At 37.9% G+C, this 20,903-nt stretch overlaps 1 protein-coding gene across 1 annotated transcript in view; it reads left to right on the forward strand.

Moving 5' to 3' along the window:
* Nucleotides 1-20,903, forward strand: part of TMTC2 (transmembrane O-mannosyltransferase targeting cadherins 2) — a 234,499-nt gene that overhangs the window by 94,982 nt on the left and 118,614 nt on the right. Inside the window, exon 2 of the mRNA XM_042815952.1 lies at nucleotides 4,727-5,297. Coding sequence (XP_042671886.1) covers nucleotides 4,727-5,297 — 571 coding nt within the window. The remainder of the gene's footprint in view (nucleotides 1-4,726; nucleotides 5,298-20,903) is intronic.

Raw genomic sequence — 20,903 nt, forward strand, 5'->3', positions numbered from 1 at the left:
AGTTCCCTTGAGTCTGTAATTAAACATTTAGATGAATGAGCTTTCACGTACTTAATGCTTATTACTCTTAAGGCATCTCTATGGACCAGATAGTGCTTTCTGATTTTTTTTTTGGTTATCAATATAGATTACACGTATGTCTTAGTCTTTGAGTAAGCATGAGAATTATCCAAGATATGACAACCTTTGTTGTTAGCCTGTTATCTGACTCGTGCCTGCTGAACAGATCACCTGGAAGTATTTTGGAGGGACAGACTCAGCTGCTGTATATTCAGGGGATGTGAAGCTGTTTGTACTCTGTAAAGGAGGCTCAGGCTGTTTTCAAGCTTGCTGTCTCTACAGATAATGTAAAATATTCTAAGCCTCCTTAGCATGACTCGTTAAGATCTACTATAAAAATGCTATAAGGTGCTTTTCCATTACTATTTATGAAAATGGAGTATTCTAAATATTCTAAAATGATTTTGAGGAAAACCAAGGAAGAACCTCTGAATAGAGACTTGCCAGTCCATCACTGCCTATCTATTTTATGTGAGAGAAGACTGGGCAATAGCTTCCTTTGTGCACATTTGGGAGTTCTCCTTTTTCTCAAAAATATGTCTCGTACTTCAAATGCTGATGTTCATTTTCAGCATATGGGGGCCATTAGCAATATTGAAGCTGGACATATGGCTTAATGTGTTAAATCACTTTAGAATGTTGCATCTGTTTTTTTACCCTGGTGTTAACACCTGGATCGGTTTAGCACTAGTGCAGAAGTTCAGGACATGTAGAGCTGTTAATTTTAAAAACATCTGGGCTTTTTTGTGTGTATGCATATATATGTGTATGTATGAACTGCTCAGTCTCTGCTATTATTTGAGTTTGATGGAAAAAATCTTACTTGCATTGTGCTGAAGGTGTGTACTGACTTACACAGCAAATTAGCAGGAGGCAGAAGGAATCTTTTGAGTTGATAAACAAATGATTAGCCTGTACAGCTCTTGTCTTTCTTCAGACTTCCATTTCTAAAGTATTGATAGCTGGCTATGATTCTTCCTTCTCCTACTCTCAAACTGATCCATTTGTTGTACTCTGAATGAGATATCTTGCTCTCCCGGGATGCGTGAAATGGGCAGGCATTAAAAATTGACGAAAGCGAGTTCCCTGGCTGAGTCTGCAAGCCTTATCTGAAGCTGCTCGAAAGTAAAAATGCCAGTTGCGTTGGAGCTTTGAAAAATGACTTTCCCTTGTGACCCAGTGCCTTTTAGCAAGAGCAGAGTTTACAGCTCTTTTTAAGAGTGATGAGTGCAGTTGGCGAGCTTCTCTTGTTATGCCCATTAGCAAGATTGGACTAATCTGCAGGACGTAAACTGGAGGTAAACTGTGAGTGAAGGAGAAGGAGAAGACAAGGCTAAAAAGATGTTTTGTACTTTCCTTTATCCCAGAGTCTTTCCTGGAGACAGCAGTTAATAACATTTTCTATCTGCGGAGAGCCCCGGTCACTGTGAGCACAGAAGCATTATAAAGGACATGTCAGCACTGCCTGTCAGGCCGTCAGGAGGAACTGCTTTTAAAATTGCTGTTGAAATCACTGCCTAAGCATCAATACTGCAGCAGAAGTAATAGCTTGTTATTTTAGTAATTAAAGATGAGGCCTCGTCAGCCAGGTTTGGGCTGGGCCATGGCCTGCGGGAGGGCCTGGACTGGGGGCCCTGTGGTTGGGCTGTGGGAGCTGGAGGCCTTTCACACTTCTAAGAGCAAAATGGCATAGGGCTGCCTGACCTCAGATGTCCATACTCCTGCATCCTCTTGTGCAGTCAAGTCTTTGTTGGCCAGGTGTAGTTTTTATTACATTTTAAAATATGAAGCAGGGTGGCAGTTGAAGCTTAACCAGCAGCCTGTGCGAGACATGCTTCTTTGTTATAGGAAATCTAGTTTCATCTCCTGTAATTGCTTTTACCAGTGTCCCAAAGCATTAACCAGGCTTTTGCTGTTGTTATGGTCAAAGCCTCGGCAAAAAAATCATCATCTGGAAAGAACTCCTAACTTTCTTTCAAATTCTGTCTCATAGACAGTCCAGCATTTTATATGACCGGGCCAGTAAGTAAGCTGGAACCAGCAGTTTCTATATTTTTCATGCTGGCAGATATTAGATTGTGTTACCTTTACATGCATGAGAAACTACATTTATTCCACAATTGTCTGTGGAATGTTATAGCTAAATACAATAAATCAATACTGTACCTACAAGGCTTGCTGCTGATTGATTTTTAAATGAATAGGACTCAACAAGAAAGGATCAGGCTTTCATCAAGTTTGTTGCTGAGACAAATGAAATTTGACTGAATTCACGCCATCTGAATGTACAATAGGTTTCTTTATAATTTTGAGGAACAGTTTATTCCTGGCAAGGAAGAACTCAAGGAGATACGCATTGTGTGGGAAGGGTTGTTCACCTGGGGGGACCAAGCTGGTCCTTTCTCTTATTAAGGGCAGCGTGGAGTTGTCTGGGACGTCTGCTAGTATCTTAGCATGCGTGCATATACATGCATATAGATGTGTCTTAAAGCTGTGTACAATTACTTATTTTTTTTAGAAGCAGTTGCATGGCTTCAAGTACTGGAAGTAGGCACATTTGCAAAAGATACAGTAAAACCCGATGATTTAATGGCTGTGACCTGTGTGCCATCTAGTCTTTTTACATCAGCCTCAGGGAAGGCAGTTGCAGTGGCAGTGTTACTGCCACTTACTTCCTTAGCATTTTTTTCTCAGGGAAACAGTATTTGAATTCAAGGTTTCAGCTCTAAATCCTGACATCTGATAGCCATTCTTAGCTCTGCTCACTGTTGAGGAGTCTGTGGTCTTAGATACTGTGCCTTTCTTAGAGAAAGAACTATTTCTAGCCTAACACCTGCTTTACTTTTACTGAATTCCTGTTTTTTTTTTTTTCTTTTATGACTCTGAGAGTGCTACTACAAACTGAAATCACAAACAGAGGGCTTAGATTTCAGGAAAAGACTCCTCCAAAGGACAAGATAAATAACGTGAAAACAAAGATCTTGTTTTCTTGCAGTGTTCTTTTGTGACTGGACTAAAATGAGAAAAATGTGTGTGGGGTTGAGAAAACAAATATAAGGAACCTGATCCACTGCATAAGCAGAAGTCAAAATGAAAATTTTCAAGCATTCTAGAAGGCATCATCAGATCTTTATAGGATTTAAGCTGACCTCTTTGTAACCTCCATGTGCACAGAGACAAAAGGACATGCAGATAGGAAGCGTGTCTGAAAGCATTACAGCAATGCACGGTAGACAATGGAAACCTTGAGCTGCATGTCATTTAGGGTATTTGTATGGAGATTCTGTGGCACAGCATATCAGTGTCTGAGTATTTTTCTATAACGAACAAGACAACATTCCTGAAATGAATAGCATAAAAACTGGGATTTGGATGCAGATTGCAAGGTTCTTCTTTCACTGGGGGATGAGAGTGTGAATGGAATCTGGGCGAATGAATTTGACTGGTGCGTTTCTGATGTTGGCCTGAATTTTGTACCATTTCTTGCTTCCTCATCTGAACTGAAACATGATTAATTACAGAAATATATTTTTTTGGAAAGGCAGGAAGGGGGACTCAGTAAAAAAACAGAGATAAATCATCTCTCTTGTTTAATATTTTTAATATTAGAATTATGAGCTGCCCTCATTCTCAATTACCCTGTTAAAATAAATAATAAATGAGTTAAGCTCAGTAGCAACAACAAAGCACTTTTGTTGTTGCTATTGGTTTTGTAATTGCTTAATTTTAACTTTAGTTATGAAGACAAGTAATTAATTAAATTCTAGTCATCTTTTTGAACTAAACAGGCCTCACACCTTCTTCTACAGCATAAATTTGAAATGCAAATGATTGGATTTTTAAAGGGGACAGATTTTTACAGTACTAGAATTAGATGTGGAGACTGCTAATGGCTGGCACCAGTCCTTGCTGGGGTGGTTGGAAACAAAAATGCTGAAAACTGCACTTTTTTTTTTGCCCCCAGTCAACTTGACACAGGCCTGAATTCTTAAGCTAATACAACATAAAAAATGTTTTTTTTCTAAATTGTAAGTATAAGAAATAGAAAGAGGTATGATCTCCTGTAAAATACTCTGCTGCTTGCCTTCAGCAAGGTGTTAACTGAAAATTGCTGCCAGTCAAAAGATGTATGGGAAAGTTGTGGGAGTGCCCACAGCACACCAGAAATTTGCATGCTCCTACCAACTTCTGTTTATTGTTCATCCATGTCAGTGAGATTCATTCCAACATCTAAATTAAAATTTCAGTATAAAGGGCCAGTTGGGGTTTTGGTTCTCAGTTACTGGAGAATCAGTTGTTTCAACAACACTGTTTGTCAGTTTTTCATATTTCTTTTACATTTTAATTATAACTCATCAAATCTTAACCAATTACTCCTGGGTTAGACTCAGACGAATGCAACTGAAGAGTGTTTTAATTTAATGGAAGCAGCATAACATCTGTTTCTAATGTTTTAAAAGCCAATTTATATGGAAATTTTGCTTTAGTGAAAAGTCAATGGATGTGGACTTCTCTAACATCTCCTGTAGAAATTAAAAACTTGGATTAAAGCAACATCAAAACAACGCCATTCTTTCTTGTTGTAGCAATGTGATTACTTTTTCACAGCCCTTCATTTGTATTCTTTTCATTCTATTGAAATGACGTTTTTACTTGTCTTTTGCAGTCGAGCTATCAAGACAAACCAGGACCTTCTGCCAGAGACACCCTGGACCCATATATTCTACAATGACTTCTGGGGAACGCTTCTCACTCACAGTGGGAGCCACAAGTCATACAGACCTCTCTGCACTCTCTCCTTCCGCATCAACCATGCCATTGGAGGAATGGATCCATGGGGTTACCATCTTGTAAACATCCTGTTGCATGCTGCAGTCACAGGCCTTTTCACAAACTTCTCCAGGATCCTCTTTGGGGATGGGTACTGGACCTTGATAGCTGGTTTGCTGTTTGCGTCTCATCCGATCCACACCGAAGCCGTAGCGGGGATAGTGGGGAGGGCAGACATTGGAGCCTGCCTCTTCTTTTTGCTTTCCCTGATGTGTTACGTGAAGCATTGCTCTACAAGAAGTTCCTCAGCTAGAACTTGGGGCTGGATCTTGGGAGCGGGACTTTGTGCTGGATGCAGCATGCTGTGGAAGGAGCAAGGAGTGACTGTACTGGCAATTTCAGCAGTGTACGATATCTTTGTATTTCATCGACTGAAAATGCATCAGATCATTCCTGCTTTATACAAGGTGAGTCTCCCTTTTCTTTCCCATAAACTGTTAAAAAACAGTCACTGTTAATTAGGTGTTAAATGAGTTTTCAAGCACAGAATAATTCTCAGTAGTTTAGTCAACTCTGAAAAATAAGCACAGATGTCTATACTGAAAGTATTTTTAATTCAGTTTAGTAAGGAGTTTTTACGTTTTGTTTGAACAGTGTGCTATTACCCATTGCTATTACTTGACACTGGGGATTTCTTTCATTACTTTATTTGCTTCCAGAAGCTCCCTCCTCATTCTGTTTACCATCAAGCACTGGATGTGTGGCTGACTTTTGCAAAGAATCCATTCTCTTGTTCTCTTGTATCTTGCTAACTTAGCTTAGTTTGGTCAAGCAGGCAAGAGCAGTAGCTTATACCATGTTCAGGCTCCCTGGTGCAAAGATAGAACTTTTCATTGTTCTGGTTTAACAGAGATGCACAGAATCTGGCAGCATGTCTTTGGCATGCATTTTTTTCTCCCCCTATTAAGAGCTGTGACAAATGTTTTATTGCCTTCGAGCAAAGTATTGCTCATTTTTTAACTTCTAGCCCACAAGCAAGCAAGTGTAATAAGCATAAATAAATGAAGCCCACCCAAAGCCCCTGTCTGTCTTCTCCTCAGAGTTCAAGTATTTTAGTGGCACCCATGTACTGTAGCTGAAATCAAGACTTGATCACATTAGTTGTCATACAAATGTAAGAGCTGAATATATGTAACTTTTTATTTCAGTGGATTGATTTTCCTTCAAAAAAATGCTGACTTAACAAAAGGAAAATGCTTCATGGGGACACCTGTCGTCTCATTTTTTAGCGAGATATAACTAAGTATAGGAATAAAGTAAGGTTTTGAAGTCTGTTTCAATCACACTGATTTTTAAAATCTGACTTCTCACACAGATTAATCTAAAATGAATTCTAGTTTTATAAAGTTATTATTTTAGTTTGCAGAGTATAGAATAGATTCTACAAATAGCATACAATGAAAATAAAGTCAGAAAAAGCAAGTAGTTTCTTGTAGTTGCCTGATAAACTCCTGTGGCATGTTGACTTAGCCATCATGCATTTTTCTGACATAAATGGCCATATTAAAGAACAGAATAATTTCTTATGTTTAAGACCTCTTTTGAATGCAAGTGGCTAAGTACTGTATGCTAAACTCTGCCCCTTAATGCTGAGCAGAAACAAACATGTATATGTATAATATGTATATATATGTATTTTTTTAAAAACACCATTTGTAACAGCAAATTTTATTCTCAAAGATATGGGAAAAGATACTGTGAAGTACTTTGAGGAATTCAGTTTGTAATTCAAATGTCAAACTGTCTTAGAGAATTACACAGTTAAAAACATTCATATTACACATATGAAATTCTGAATGCCTTGCACATAACTTCATACCAAATCTAAATTATTATTCCTCAGTCTGTCCTCATTGCAGCCTCTCTTCAAAGACCAAGTTACAGTCAATGAACTAAAGTTCCTTATCGTAGAATACTCATTGTTCAAAACCCTAAACCTTTACAGACATTTTTTATGAACTTTGCTGAGGAAAGCCTTTTATTCCCTTTTTCCCTGTTTCCTCCATTGACACCAGGGTAAAAATTGGTCCAGCAGAGATTTTGGTGGCATAAACGAAATCTAAGTTTCCATGTCCTACAAAGTCAATGGAAGACCCATCCTTCTAGGTTATGTAGTTCTAAATTTGGACATCTGTATTCTCCTCCTGCATGAAACTGTCTTGGACAGCAAAGAAGCATCAATGCCTAAAGTTGCTTTTTTTTCCCCATCTCTAACAATAGAAATAATAATTCTGTGCTTTGCAGGTTACTAACCTCTAAGAAGTTTAGATTGTAGATGGAAGAAGTCTTATGGGGAGGATCACTTTAAACAAGAATACAAATATAAATAAATAATACAAATAATAATAATAAAAAAATATAAATATTTCCCTTGATATGCCAAACATGCATTTCCTGGTTCACTGACTTATTAGGCTGTATTCTCCTTACAATTCCGTTCAATCTGAATGCTGCTGGCTAGTTTTTATGTCAATGTTAAGGCAGCCTTTGTTCAGTCATTTACAGTGATGAGAGGTTTAGCTGGGAGCCCTGCTTATAAAGTACTTCCAGTTAGGCTTCTTTTGTTTTTCGTAGGTTTTACTTAAAAATCGTTCACAAATTACTTAAGCTTTAATAAGAACATATCACCCTGTAGGACTTTGGATGCCAGGGATGTCTTCATTGACTTAACATTTTACCAGAACTGTTTCTCACTGAGTACTCACCTGTATGTTCTTTTGTACTCTGGCTTTGCATGGACCCGGCCATAACCATTAACCACTGCAATTTCATGTTCCCAAGGCTTGAATGAGAAGTAAAGGAGTGAAGTGCAATTTTTCTTTCTTTATTTTTTTTTTAATTGATGATCACTGTAAGTGATTGGAGTTCGGTAATGTGGGTTTTGATGGTAGCATCTGAGCAGTGTTTGACAAATCCTGACCATTATGGCAATTTAGATGCTGTCTTGTTGATTTTAAATGACTTTTTATGTTTATTTTCACATAAGTTTGAAATGATTATGCTGTAAGAATGATAGTTTAAAATGATGCTTTGTTACTTTTGAAATGATTAGTAAGAACAGAGCAGGGTTTTCTTGCTGAAAGCTTTAGTTTTAGTCTGGTGTGTTTGAGCAGAGAATGACAAAGACAAGCTTGTTTATCTTTTAGTTTTGTATTAAAAACAAATAATCCAAATAGGAGCCCAGAATACGTTGCCATTTTCAACTCACGTTCTTTGATCAATTGTTTGGGTGTCACCTTTTTCTTGTTGTTTTGGCCTTAAAATGTGTCCCTGTTAAGAACTAAAAAATTATTTCTCCCTTCAGCAAACAAAACCAAGTTTTAGATTAACAGTTTTATTTATGTTTTTTTTTTCTTTAATGTTGTTGCCTACAACTTTTTGCTTAGAAAGACATTCCTGCATTGCAACTCGCATGTCAATAGCCGTCTGCAGATGAGTAATTCTGAGTTATCCACTGGCTTGAGCATTTCATAACGAGAATACAATATCAAAAAAAGAAACAGAGGAAAAAAAAGCCACCACTAAATTTCACCAAATACAAGTCTATCAAGTTTCAGAAATGCTTTCCTGAATGTCTGTACAGATAGAACTGAAGTAATTTACCTGTTCTGGAACTTGTGTTTTACATTTTCTCAGTGTGGGAAGGTAATTGTAGAAAGAAAAACATCAGATATCACTAAGAGCAGTCCAGAAAAATGTGATGGTCTTTTAAATAGTGTAGGAAAGTGTAGAATGGAGCCAGGGAAGAGAGGAAAATAATTCGAAAAGGGGGTTGGTTGAAATCTGTTCCAAGTATACAGTAACAATATGAAACTGATAGAAGAAAAGGCATGCCACAGCATCTGTGGAATGGCAGGAAGGAACTACCCCTTTCAATCTACCTAACCTTAATCTAAACCCTGTCCAGCTGAGCTGACACATCTGTTTCATATGCTGTGCTGCAAACTGGAACTTAGAGGAAATGCTGGTAATAAAAATCCCTGAAAAACAAATATCCCAGATTGGGCTTTAGGAATGATTTTAAACCTGAATCAACGCTGTATCCATTCTCTATCTGTATCCAGTTTGGACACTGTATTCAGTTTTCCTTGTTCTGCAAACAGCTGTAGTGGGAAATTTTGGGAGGAAAGTTGAAGTGAGAGGGCAGAAGACATTTGGGGCAGTGGGTGGTTAAGGACTTGGGCTTTTGTCTGTGAGCCTTTTGAGAACGCACTGCTGGGGGAACTAAGACCCAATTAGTTATGTACAAGGAACAGTAAGACCACTGAATGCACTCGTGATGGTTAGAGTGGATGAGTTGGTAACAGCAGCCTTAAAAGTGCTCCAGCAGGTGGTAGAGATGGCACAGGGGGTGGTGATAAGTTTCTTTCATTTTGTTCTTATCACTGGTCCAAGTGTGAAATAAATGAGAAATGGTGGCTCTGACACAAGACCAGTAGCTGTTTACTGGGCTCACACCTGTTGTCGTGACAAGTCAGTGATGTGTCCCTTGATGTGCCATGTCAACTCCTTGCATTTTGAGAGGACTGATGGCTTTTGAATGAGGCAGCTGCGGAGAAGGACCACCAGCAGAGCAGATTAATATTAGCCTTTATTTAAAGCTATTTTTCATGCACTTTTAAAAGTGTATATCATAGCTACTTATTAAACTCTCCAGCTCTTTTCCCTGTCATCTATGTGCTGGTTATTCGGTAAAACTTGGCTGCTGATCTTTTTCCCTTTGCCAAGTCTTGTTGTATTTCTGTCTGCCTGTGATACTCAAACTCTGGCTGGCAAAGATGTCAGTCTGAATGCAGTTTGGTTTGGTTAGTTCTATTTTATTCTGTCATTTTTTAACTTTCTCATTTTCTAAGTGCACTCTGATAAGAAAGTATTTGCTGTCTTAAGTCAACAGAATTTGATGGAAGTGTGTTTATTGCAGTTGTAAATAAGTTGTTTGGAATGGGAGCAATTAAAAAAAAAAAAGTGACTCTGTACTGGACAAAGCATTCCTTATTGAAGAAAGCTGAGATTTTGTTTTGATTTTCACCATTTTAGGCCTTGAGTTGTTTCTGTCTTAAGTTGCGTAGCAGGTATGCAGATTGATTGAGTTGTCATGTGTTGTGTGTATCTAATGGTTGTACCTGTCAGCAGTTAGACTTGCACAAAATTAAACCATCGTAAGTACAGGGATTGGAGGGGGAGTCTGAATACGATAGAGAGCTGTGATCAAGTCTGTGATTATGGAAACTATGCGGATTCAGTACAATTCTTTTGTACTTGCAGTACCCAGCTTAAGAGCCATTAATCAACATTGCTGTAGACAATCTTCTGTCCAATTAGTTGTACAAAGCTAATATAAGCCCAACTGCGCTGTCCTTTATTCCTCTTTATTTTTTTTTTTAAGTGAAAATGGAGCTGGACAATGTTAGCAGTTAAAAAGATGGGACAAATACATTTAAAATTCATTTTTAATATAATGGTGATTATAAAATATTTATTGCTCTGTGGTTTGTGTACAAACTGCCTTATAGAAATAACTGAACCAGATGTATGTTCCATTAATGTTCCTCTGCTACAGTATAGTAATGTTTTACCAGATCAGCATAGCCTTAGTACAGGGGGATTGTTATACTGAAAGAAAGAGACCTCTCTTTTTCCATCACTGATCTGATTAACCCCCTCCTCCCCACAGGAGGTCTTTCTCACGTGGAATTAGTTATTGTTGTCTATAACTTAATGGGAACCACAAATTGGATTGCAGGATGCATTATCTAACCTTCTGTGCTATTATAACAGTATTGGTTTTGTAAAAAGCAATTTTATTGGAAGTCTATATTTTATTTAAGGTACTGATGGAAACCCTCGGCCTGCATGGATAACATAGTCAACCACTAAACCAAGCTTTATAAAGCACTGCTTTCTTTTATGATCTTGGAACAGCTTCAGTTGTGAGTGAGATATGTACAATTCCTGCACAAAATAGGACTTTCTGTATATTAGATAAAGCTACTGATTTTTGAGAACATTCCAGACTTGAAATAAATCACTTTCTCCATTCTTTGAAGCAGATGTCTTTTGAAGTATCACATATTGGTAAGCAATTTCAAAATAAAATGCTGCTCTTGATTTTAACTTGCTGTTGTATTCTTCTCTTCTGAGGGGCTTAAGGGCCTTAGCGGTGCCGTAGGACTTGGTGGTTTTTCATCTCTTCTCCATCTACAAGTTATTTCATTTTGAGAAAGTGTTTTAATATTGTTTAAATTCTGGCTCAATGGTGTGTGTTTTCTGTATATTTTCTACAATCCAAGGGACTTGAAGATGCTTGAACTTGTCCATAGGCCTGCATATTTCAGCAGACCTGCTTAGTAAGCTTCGACTTTGCAAGTTCCTTCTCTCGAACACTTGTGATGATGTGCATCTGCCTTACTCTATCGTGACGTGAAAGATTTAGGCTGCTGGGGTAGCAGTTGCTCGGAACAGGCTTCATGCTCAGAGCCAGATATTTGGTAAACACACTTCTCCTGAACGTATATATAGAAATAACAAATAACTTAGAGCTTCAAATGTGGTCTGACCTCATGCAGCTTCTCTTTGTCTAACAAGAGCTGTTGTGTGCCATCTTTGTGAGCTGTGCAACCTTTGAGGTTCCAGAGCTGTGTGCGTGACTGGCGCCCCATCGCTGGGCCGCTCTTGTTGCCCAGCTGTGAGCTCAGACTCTGCGGTGGTCAGCTGGGGGTTAATTCTCCTGGCTGCTTCAAACCCATACGAAATTGTGGAAGTGCTGAGACGAATGTGCCTGTGCCTACATTGCTCATATTTCCGGCTGGAGCTGTGCGGTGCTTTTCTCCTCACACTGCGGGAGAGCGGCAGCGTGAGGCCTGCACTGTCTTGGCCACCACTCCCCCTCCCCCTGCAGATACCTCCTAGACAAAAGAAGCTTTTTGCAATTTACTTCTTCCTTGACAATTTCAAGTAGCTAATACTGCTGTTTCCTGTAGTTCCCACAGCTCCTTGCTGCTTTTCTTTTTGATCCTAAAATGAGAAAAGCAAGATTGGCCTCTGCTATCTTTCTTGTCAGAGATATTGATCTCCTGCAGGTCCTGTGATGTCAATGGAATTGTACTGAATTGGACATCAATATGTATAAATAGCTGTTGTTTCCTGAAAACATTTGCATGTGGTGATTTAAACCACAGAAATACATAATGTATGACAGAAATAGATGAGGGCTGCTCTAAAAATAATGCTTCCTATTTTGTTGTGCTGGCCCACAGTGTCAGAGGCAGATGGTGGTGGTATGGCAGTAGAGGTTGAACCTTCCCACCGATATTCCATTACATTGCATTGCTGTGTGACAGATGGCAGCAGAGGGGCAGTCTGACGAAATGGTGTCTGACATGGAAGTGCAGATGAAGTGAAGGTGTGTCAATGAATTCCTCCATGTGCAAAAACCTGCGCTCATTGGCATTCACGGATGCTTGCTGAACATCAATGGAGACTAAACTGCGGATGTGATTATAGTGAGGCGGTGGTGCATTTTGGCAGTAGTGACAGCCAAAGGGTTGTCAAGCCAGGTTTTGGATAGCTATGCACAGCTGTCACGCTGCAAAATGAAGAGCATCTTGATTTGGTCATCTGTGCAAATCAGTGATTTATGAACGTATGGACCTGAATATCAGCTTTAGTGCATTGTAAATGACGGTGGCAGTGTTGGATATCAAAAAGTTTGTGCCAGGTGGGTCCCAAGAGTGCTCTCTCAGAAACAGAAAGAACACCTTATTCAAGTTTGTGAGGACCAGCTGAACCTGTATGAGGCTAATGGTGACAGTTTCCTGGATTGCATCATTACCAGTGATGAGATGTGTCACCACTATGAGCCTGAGTTGAAATGGCACTGTGAGTTCCCCATTGAAGAAAAAGTTGAAAGATGCACTTGAGTGATGTGCACCGTCTTCTGGGATGGAAAAGGGGTGGTCTTTCTGGATTTCCTGGAACCCAGACAAACCATCAAATAATGTTACTGTGCTCTTTGTATCAGTTGTAGTTTCCATAGCAATAAATAGGAGTCATTACTTTTGCAGTGACTAATGTAGCATCCTGAGGCAATTTTAACCAAGGTGTGGTTTTTTGTCTATTTTTCAAATAAGGAATCATAAGCTATCTGAAGAAGCTGGCTTAAAATGGACTATATTTTAATATTAAATCTGTAATATCTTTTTGTGGAATAGCTACTAAAATCTGCATTACTTTTTTTTCTACTCTCTTTGAAGTCTGCAATAATATTTTTGAGAGTATATCTGAGAGTTCCTCTCTGGAAAAAAAGGAAAAAGGGAAGGCTCCTTTAATAAGTAAGTAAGTAAATCAAAAACAGAGAAGCCTTTTCATATTTGTGGAGATTGTGAAGATGTGAAGAGCCCTCAATGTAACAGAGAGGATAGTTTGCTAGAGAGAGGTTGTCACTGTATTCAGTCTTAGATCTAAGATCTATACTGCATGGTAGCATGCAAAATATGCTATGTTCTTCTTTCTTCTGGGCTTACAAGGGATCTTTTTTGAAGCACAGGTGAAAAAGCTTTCAATGGCTTTGCACGGTTGGTATTAGCACTTACTTGTCATTCTGAGGTTGCATACCAATCACAAATATGAACAACAGTGTGACTTTTTTCATGGTGTTTAATTACAGGGTACCGTTGGGCTTGCTATTTGCCCAGTTTTAAAGCTTGTGCCAGTAATATTCAACTGATAATGTTACTCTTCTATTTGTTAGTGTTTTTACAGTATTTAACAAAACAAGTAAAAGCACAAAACTTGTAGGGCATAAGGACTGTGTTTCAAAGCACTGAGTATTTATAGGTGTCGGTCACTCTTCATCTTAGTGATTACCTACAGCTTCCTAATGGAAGCAGCTTTGCAAACCTGTTTTTCTAACAGCTGGAAGGTTTCTTGTGAAGAGTGTCTGCACTAAAAAGCAGTTAGAACTCATGCGTTTCAATGTAGTGTTTTAAGCATTGATAATGGGCCTGGAATACCTGTGAACTTTGAGGGGTAAGAAATAAGTACATGCAGCTTTGGTCTCTCTTCAGTTTTGCACTCAGTTTTGATATGAGAAACTACATCTATTTTCACTCTCTAGCTGTGCTTCTCTATGAATCATTTGTACCAGCCATAAAATGAAAAAAAACATGTACAATCCTAAAGGTAAGTGGTGTTTTAGCATGTTAAATTCTCCTGGTGCAATTCCTTTCATGTTGATTTGCTTTGGGAGTTATGCCTTTTATGGTTAAATATCTTATTGGTGTTTTGGCTAAAATATGTTTCTCTTCTTTTATTTACCAAGTATCTTTTGCATCTGTTAAATGCCAGACAGAAAGTTTATACTTGTGCCTTGCATACAAATCTTCAAACTCGAGTACTTTCCATTATCCTCCTAATACCACGTTTAGGCACCTAAGTATCCAGACTTGATGAAGTGCTGAATGCTTGTAGCTCCTGATGGATGGGCTGTGCTGAATGAAGGCGTTGCACTTTGTGGAGCACAACTAAATGGCATGATGGACTCTCTGCTTCCAGCACTTGGGGCAAATGCCAATAGCATCAAAAGAGGGAGGGGAAAAAACAACAACAAAAAAACAGAATCAAACAGATAATATTCAGGGGAGCAGGTGCAGGTAGTGGACGCTCATAGTTCTGGCTCTTAGAAATGTGTTACAGCATCTTCTGGAAAGGTGATTGCTACTGGGAATAAATGAAAATAGCCTTAGGATTTTTGAGCATCTTAAATGTAGTCACCTAATTACCTGAGTCTATACAATACAATTACATTCTCTTCTTATAGTCATACTAAAACAGAGCCTTGCTGCTACCTGGGCATAAGCTTTGATTCCAGACTCAGGGGAACATGTCGGAGAGAAACAAGAACACATGTAAACCATGAGCCACAAGGGAGACTTTTCTCTTGGTATTAGGTTTAATTTTGAATTTCCTAGTTTTATGCTCATTTTTATGTGCAATGATGACTTAATGATTACATGCACAATTTTTCAAAGCTGAGTGATTTTAAACAGTAACCTGTGTGGACAGTTACAATATTAAAAAGGGAGAGAATGCAAGTATTTGAGATTTATGGTGGAAACAGCCAGTTGTGATAGAAGGCAGCAAACATTTTCTGGCATATTTACTGGAGGAACAGATGATATTTTGTGCATATGCCTGTATTTCTTTTTCCAGCTGCAATGTAGATTAGGTATGGGGAGGGAGACAACTCAGGCTCGCAATCCTGCAGATGACTTTATGGATTGGTTCTTAGGAGGTAAATTTCTAGCCTCACTACCCTTGAATGTCTCTTAGAGAAGAGAATGATCCCTCAATGCTGTGGGTTGTCCACATTGAGAAGAGGGGGAAAACAAAATATTTTTTGTTCCTATGTTTCTAGGAAACTAATTGAAAGTGCACATGAGGAAATTATGTTAAAGCAGTCCAGAAGCTTTTGGGGGAAGGGAAAGAGAATTTGTGTGCTTGGTGCTTAAATGTCAGGTAGAACATATGTACCTTTTTATAGTCGGAATGGTACAACATTCAGATGCATACAGTTTACTTCTAAGGCTGTAGATTTGTTTGGGCTATGCAGAAGTCAGCTTCTTTGGCATGTAATCACCAAGAACTTTTCTCCTTGACAATAAAATGTGGAAATAACTTCTCATAGCAACAAGCTTTTAAGTGAGTGTAGGGGCACATTGAGTTAATAAAGGCAAAGAGAGAGCAGAGGAAAAGAGGATAAAATTGTATCAAGTCTCTGCAAATTCTTTCTCTCCCAGAAAACAGGACTTTGGGGGCTATGGATGAATTTTTTGCATGTTTTAGTCTGCATGTTTTAAAAGCATCCTGGGCAGCCTGTATTGCTGTAGAACATAGCAAATCTTGCATCAACGGCAGTGTTTATTTATAAGGGATTGTGAGATTTCAGTTTATTTTTAAAATACACGTTTACTATATTTCTATCTTTTATTTGGAGACTTTTCTCCTTAAAATATGTTATTAGAAGTGGCAAAACATTGCCACAAAATAGCTCTCAGGAGTTTTAAAATAGAAGCAGTGCCAATTTTTGTAAGCTTAGTTCTTGCTTCTTTGGAATGCTACATATATACAACATTTTTGGCTTCTTGCAATTTGAAATCTGTGGAAAGTCAGTGTTTGCAATTTCGCAGAGGGTTTTTGTTTTTGTTTTTTTTTTTTGTTACTCATGATTTTTGTTTAAGCCATTATTTAGTTTTTACTTCTTCTGACCTGAGCTTTAACCAAGAATTCGACTTCTTGTGGGTGATTATAGTTGAGAATATGCATTAATTGTGGAACCAGATATATTCAGTGCAATCCCATTTAATTACAAATGAAATCTCAAGTGTAATTTCATGCAGAAAAAGTATTAAGCCACATGTCTTTACCCACTTCTAAACTTTTCAGTGAGCAGTGCTCACTGTGGTCTTTGAGGTCCCTTCTAATCCAAGCCATTCTATGATATGATCCTATGATTACAGATCTCCCTCTCATATCTTATTTGGGGTGATGTTATATGCTTAGTGTGTACTTATACCCTCCTTCCTTTGCACTGAGTTCTTTGATCTTGTTTTCTTACTGATACACATCCGTACCTGAACAAAACTGCCTGTGAACCTTTGCTCTGTTAGTGATTTTTGATTAGTAATCTTTCCTTGGAACAAGAGGGCAAACAAACTCAGCGGTAAGAAAATCTCAAGATAGATCAAGCAAGTGATAGTGGTGCATTGTGGAAATTGCCAGGCTAACTAACTTGAGGGATCTTGATTCAGAAAACAGAAGTGGATCTAAAGGCAAGGTAGCAGGTGGGTTCCTTGGCTGGATGGTGCCAGGTTGTAACTAGTGTACAGTGTTCAAAGCTGGCTAAAGAAATGTGTGTACAGTGCTCAGGATTTGAATGAGCATTCATGGCCACTCTTTCCATCAGGAGGCCCTGCAGTCAAAGTAACTTAGTTCTCCGTGTTAGTTATCAAGAAGCAAACATTAACTTCTGAAAGTTTTCATTTGCTGTCTGCTTTACAAACCTATCGTGTATATACCTATAGTGTAAGTATTTGGGGGATTTGATCTGTAATTCTGAAGTTTGGAAAGGGGGAAGAAAAGTTTCTTATGCGATGAAAATTGTTCTGAGCTGATGCTGGGTTCCCATATGACAGAATTAAGCTGACTTCTGTGGTGGCAGATTGGATGATCTGTGAACAGTCTTACTTTTTGCTTTTCACCTTCAGTTAGACTTAAGGTTTTATATGGAACCCAAATTAAAACAAACAAACAAAAGAATGCAGTTTATAAATCTATGTTTATGATATTCGATCATTGTTTTGGCAGTTCAGTGTTGATGTGTTTTGAATATGTCTGGTTCTTAAATGCAAATTTTTAAACTACTTTTATTTCCAGCAATTTTCAAACTGGAGAAATGTTTTCACTCCATTATAAATCATGACATACATGCTAGTATAGACGTGGACTCTTGCAAATAACTGCTTCTACCTTGGAATTGTCTTGCTCGTGATGTGATGTATTGCCAGCAACGTGAGATTGCACACTAGCAAAAAGGTTGATATGTCCTTGTACTCTCAAGTCAGTCTCTAATGCTCTGCAGTACCCAGATGGTTGCTTTGGATAGTCTGGTGACAAACCCTGCTGTCATTGGGTGATGTAAGGAATATGCAGGTGTCGGTTCAGCTTTTTCAACAGTGATGATCAAATTAAAAAAAAAAATTAAAAAAATTGATTGAAAAGCTGAGTGTGTGATATGCAAGCCAAAATTTGGGAATCTATACAGACTTACCACTATTATATTGACTGGCAGAGCTGCTCATAGCAGCCAGATGTTGCAGCACCTGTCTTCTGTCCTTACTGTGTGCAGCATTGGTGCATTTTCTTATAAGTTCTGACAGACAGAAAACTGAAATTTTATAAAATCTTATTTGATGTGCCTCGATTTCATGGCACTTGGTGGTGGTTAGCAAGCAACATATTATCTCACTGGGGTAGTAAATCTGTGTTTTAATACATTTATTTATTTTACTTGCAGTGTAGCAGACAGCTTCAGACACTCTGAGAGACCTTTCTGAGTTGTCTGTCAGGCTGCTTTGCTACTTCATTCTCTGGGCTTGGTTGCTGGTTTGATTAAATGTTATGTTACTTTGATACAGAAACTGTTTGGAATAGTCAGATCTGGTTTTAAAAGGGCACTGTTTAAGAGTAACATACATATCCAACAAAATGAGGCTCTTTATGTGTCCCAGAGCCACGCTGCTCTACATCAGCAGGCTTCTAAGCCTGTCTACATGAAATTGTGCAGCTAAATATCTCAGAAATTTTATTGCTAAAAATTGTAGAACCACATTGTAAAATAACATGTATTTGCATTTGGAATCATATATTAAATTTTCTTGACTCCTTGCAGGAAACTCAGTTTTCTGTGCATTGAAGCAAATCTGTAAATTGTTTGCTGTTAATACTTTTTGTTGTTGTTGATAACATTGCTGGCTGTGGAAATTTAAGTACATCATGTTTTCCTATTGGTAAAGTAATCTGATATGTTCTCCCATTAATTAGCTGGTACATTCAGCTGTGAATTGCATAGGCTGCTTGCAGGAATGTAGACTGTGGAAGCATAATTAAATGTAAATATCTAGTTAATACCACTATTTTGGGACTTTGATGTAACATTTGAATGTTATATCACTCTGCGTCCTTATGCCATGTGCTGTCCTTTTTGACAAGAGAGAGTTGTTTTTAGCAAGAGATTGAGTTCCTTTTTCTGGTTGCGGTGTCTTGTGGAGATCTTGCTGAATCCTACAGCACGTTCAAAAGGTTTTTAGTGATGTTTTTCCTGTCTGTGAGCAGTTTGAAAACTAGTTCTGATTTGCTTAGTGCTAAACTCTTCTCTCCTATCTCCTTTCTCCTCTTCTCATCTCTCTCCTCTTTTTTTTTTTCCATTTAAATGAACTAGCATTTTCTTATTGTATAGGCCATGAATAACTGGACTGGAAAAAATTGGAAGGCTGATTTAAAAAGATCTTAACTTGTACATTTCTACATTACATTAAATTCTAATTTCTACAATAAATGCAGTGCTTGAGGCCCAACTGGACACCAAGAACTTTCCACTTGAATTTAATAGCAGCAATAGATTGAAAAGGTTTATTTTTTCAGGTAGACAACACATTTTCTCTGATATCCAAGTATGCGATTGTTTTTTGTGTGCCTTAACTTGGGAGTTTAGATTTGTTTTTTCAGGCTTGTCTTCTCTCTAAAAAGCTGTGATATCTTTAAAAGCACGCACAGAAAATTATTTGAATGATTGTGTTTAATTTCTTGATCCAGAATAAAAAGTGCCTATTGCTGCATCACCGTTAATCTGCTTCAGCCTATTTGAACTGCTTGTCAAGGCATCCAGATTTGATATGTTGCTGAAGAGAATACTCGGGGCTGCTTAAATAGGAGAGAAGATTATACATAAGTGACTAGAAATACTAGCATCCTGAGACATGAATTTGTGCCCAAGTGGTATTTTCTCTTAAAGCTAACGAATGCTTTTAGTAACAAAATACATTAGCTTTTTAAAAGAGGAGAAAAAAGATTACATGGACAGCAAAGGCATTCAAAAGAAACTCAAGGGCAATGAAAAATAGAATAATTTAATATTTGCCAAGGAGAGTAAAGTGAGAAGCAACAGGAAGGGAAAAACTTGACTGCAGGCAGTGAGGAGGAGCAGGAAAAAAAACCAAAACAACAAAACAACAAAAACCAAATCACCAAAGCCAGAATACGGATTTTTGTCTTTGAAGTAGTTTTCTAAGAAGAATAACACAGTTTGAGAAGCTGGGAAACAAGGAAAAGCATGCATCAATTTTGTCCTTTTTTTTTTTTTTTTTAATTTAGTGATACTCTAAAGCAAAACAAGATCATTAAGAGAATGGACTTCTGTAAGAAAAATATGAATTCCTCATGTCATTGAATGTTTAGTTCAAAATGTTAACGGCAGCTCAGACTTTAATGTTTTAATTTGTCATTTGGTTGAAGTCATGGTGTATGGAGAGGAACATGTGTGCATTCACATTTTGATATACATTCATTTAAAAGGCAAACCACGTGCTGTTCTTGTAATAAATTTTTGAAGGTGATGTCGTTCATTTTAACTAGAGATTCTTTTCAACTTTAAAGGTAAATGATTCAACTAAAAAATACACACATTCTTTCTAGTAGTTTCAAAAAAGTGTGGTTTTCTGAACTTCAAATCCTGTACTTTTTTAGTATACTTCCTAATTTTGCTTTTACAATAACTCGTACTGATTTTTGTTTAGATTTCTACCGTAGATAAAAACCTAGCTAGCTGATAGATAAACCAGAAGGTTAAATATCTTTGTCGAAAACAGCTGGGATCTTAGAGATTTATATTTGGAACTGTACCATTCTGTATCTTTTTGTAAATAACAAGAGTCCCTGAAAATATACTAGGGAAATTTGTAGTGGATTTTGAAGCTAAAGGACTCAAGCATACCCATAGATAAAAAAAAAAAAAAGAAATACTATGACTGACAGCTCAGACTAACAAAGATTGTCTTTGCATGCCATCTGAAACATTTTCAGATGACTGAGAAATATCTATTTTGTGTCCTGTTGTCCTTTTCTTACAACAGAGGATCTAAAAAAAGTGCTTTTTTTGGCGTTGGCATGCTGAACTCAGCCTCCTGTGCCTCCCTGCACTGTGTCCATCTGCCTTGCTGTTTATGTTGCCAACTGTTTCTTAATATGTGCTCTGTAGGGCTTGGGTACTGCTTGGACTTGGAAGGGGGGAACTGAAACTTAATGCTGTGAAATTTCGAAGTGGCTTTAGGAGATTAGAGTGAATTTACTTCTAAGGAATGATGATCTAAAATTAGTGATCATACATGTTCATTCAGGTAAAAGAAATAATTACCACACGAGAAGCTTGGTTACAACGTTGCCCTTCCTATCTTGATTGA

This window comes from Centrocercus urophasianus, unplaced genomic scaffold (genome assembly GCF_019232065.1).
Source record: "Centrocercus urophasianus isolate 14NV4802_14NV808 unplaced genomic scaffold, USGS_Curo_1.0 seq_15, whole genome shotgun sequence".
NCBI classification, from domain to species: domain Eukaryota; kingdom Metazoa; phylum Chordata; class Aves; order Galliformes; family Phasianidae; genus Centrocercus; species Centrocercus urophasianus.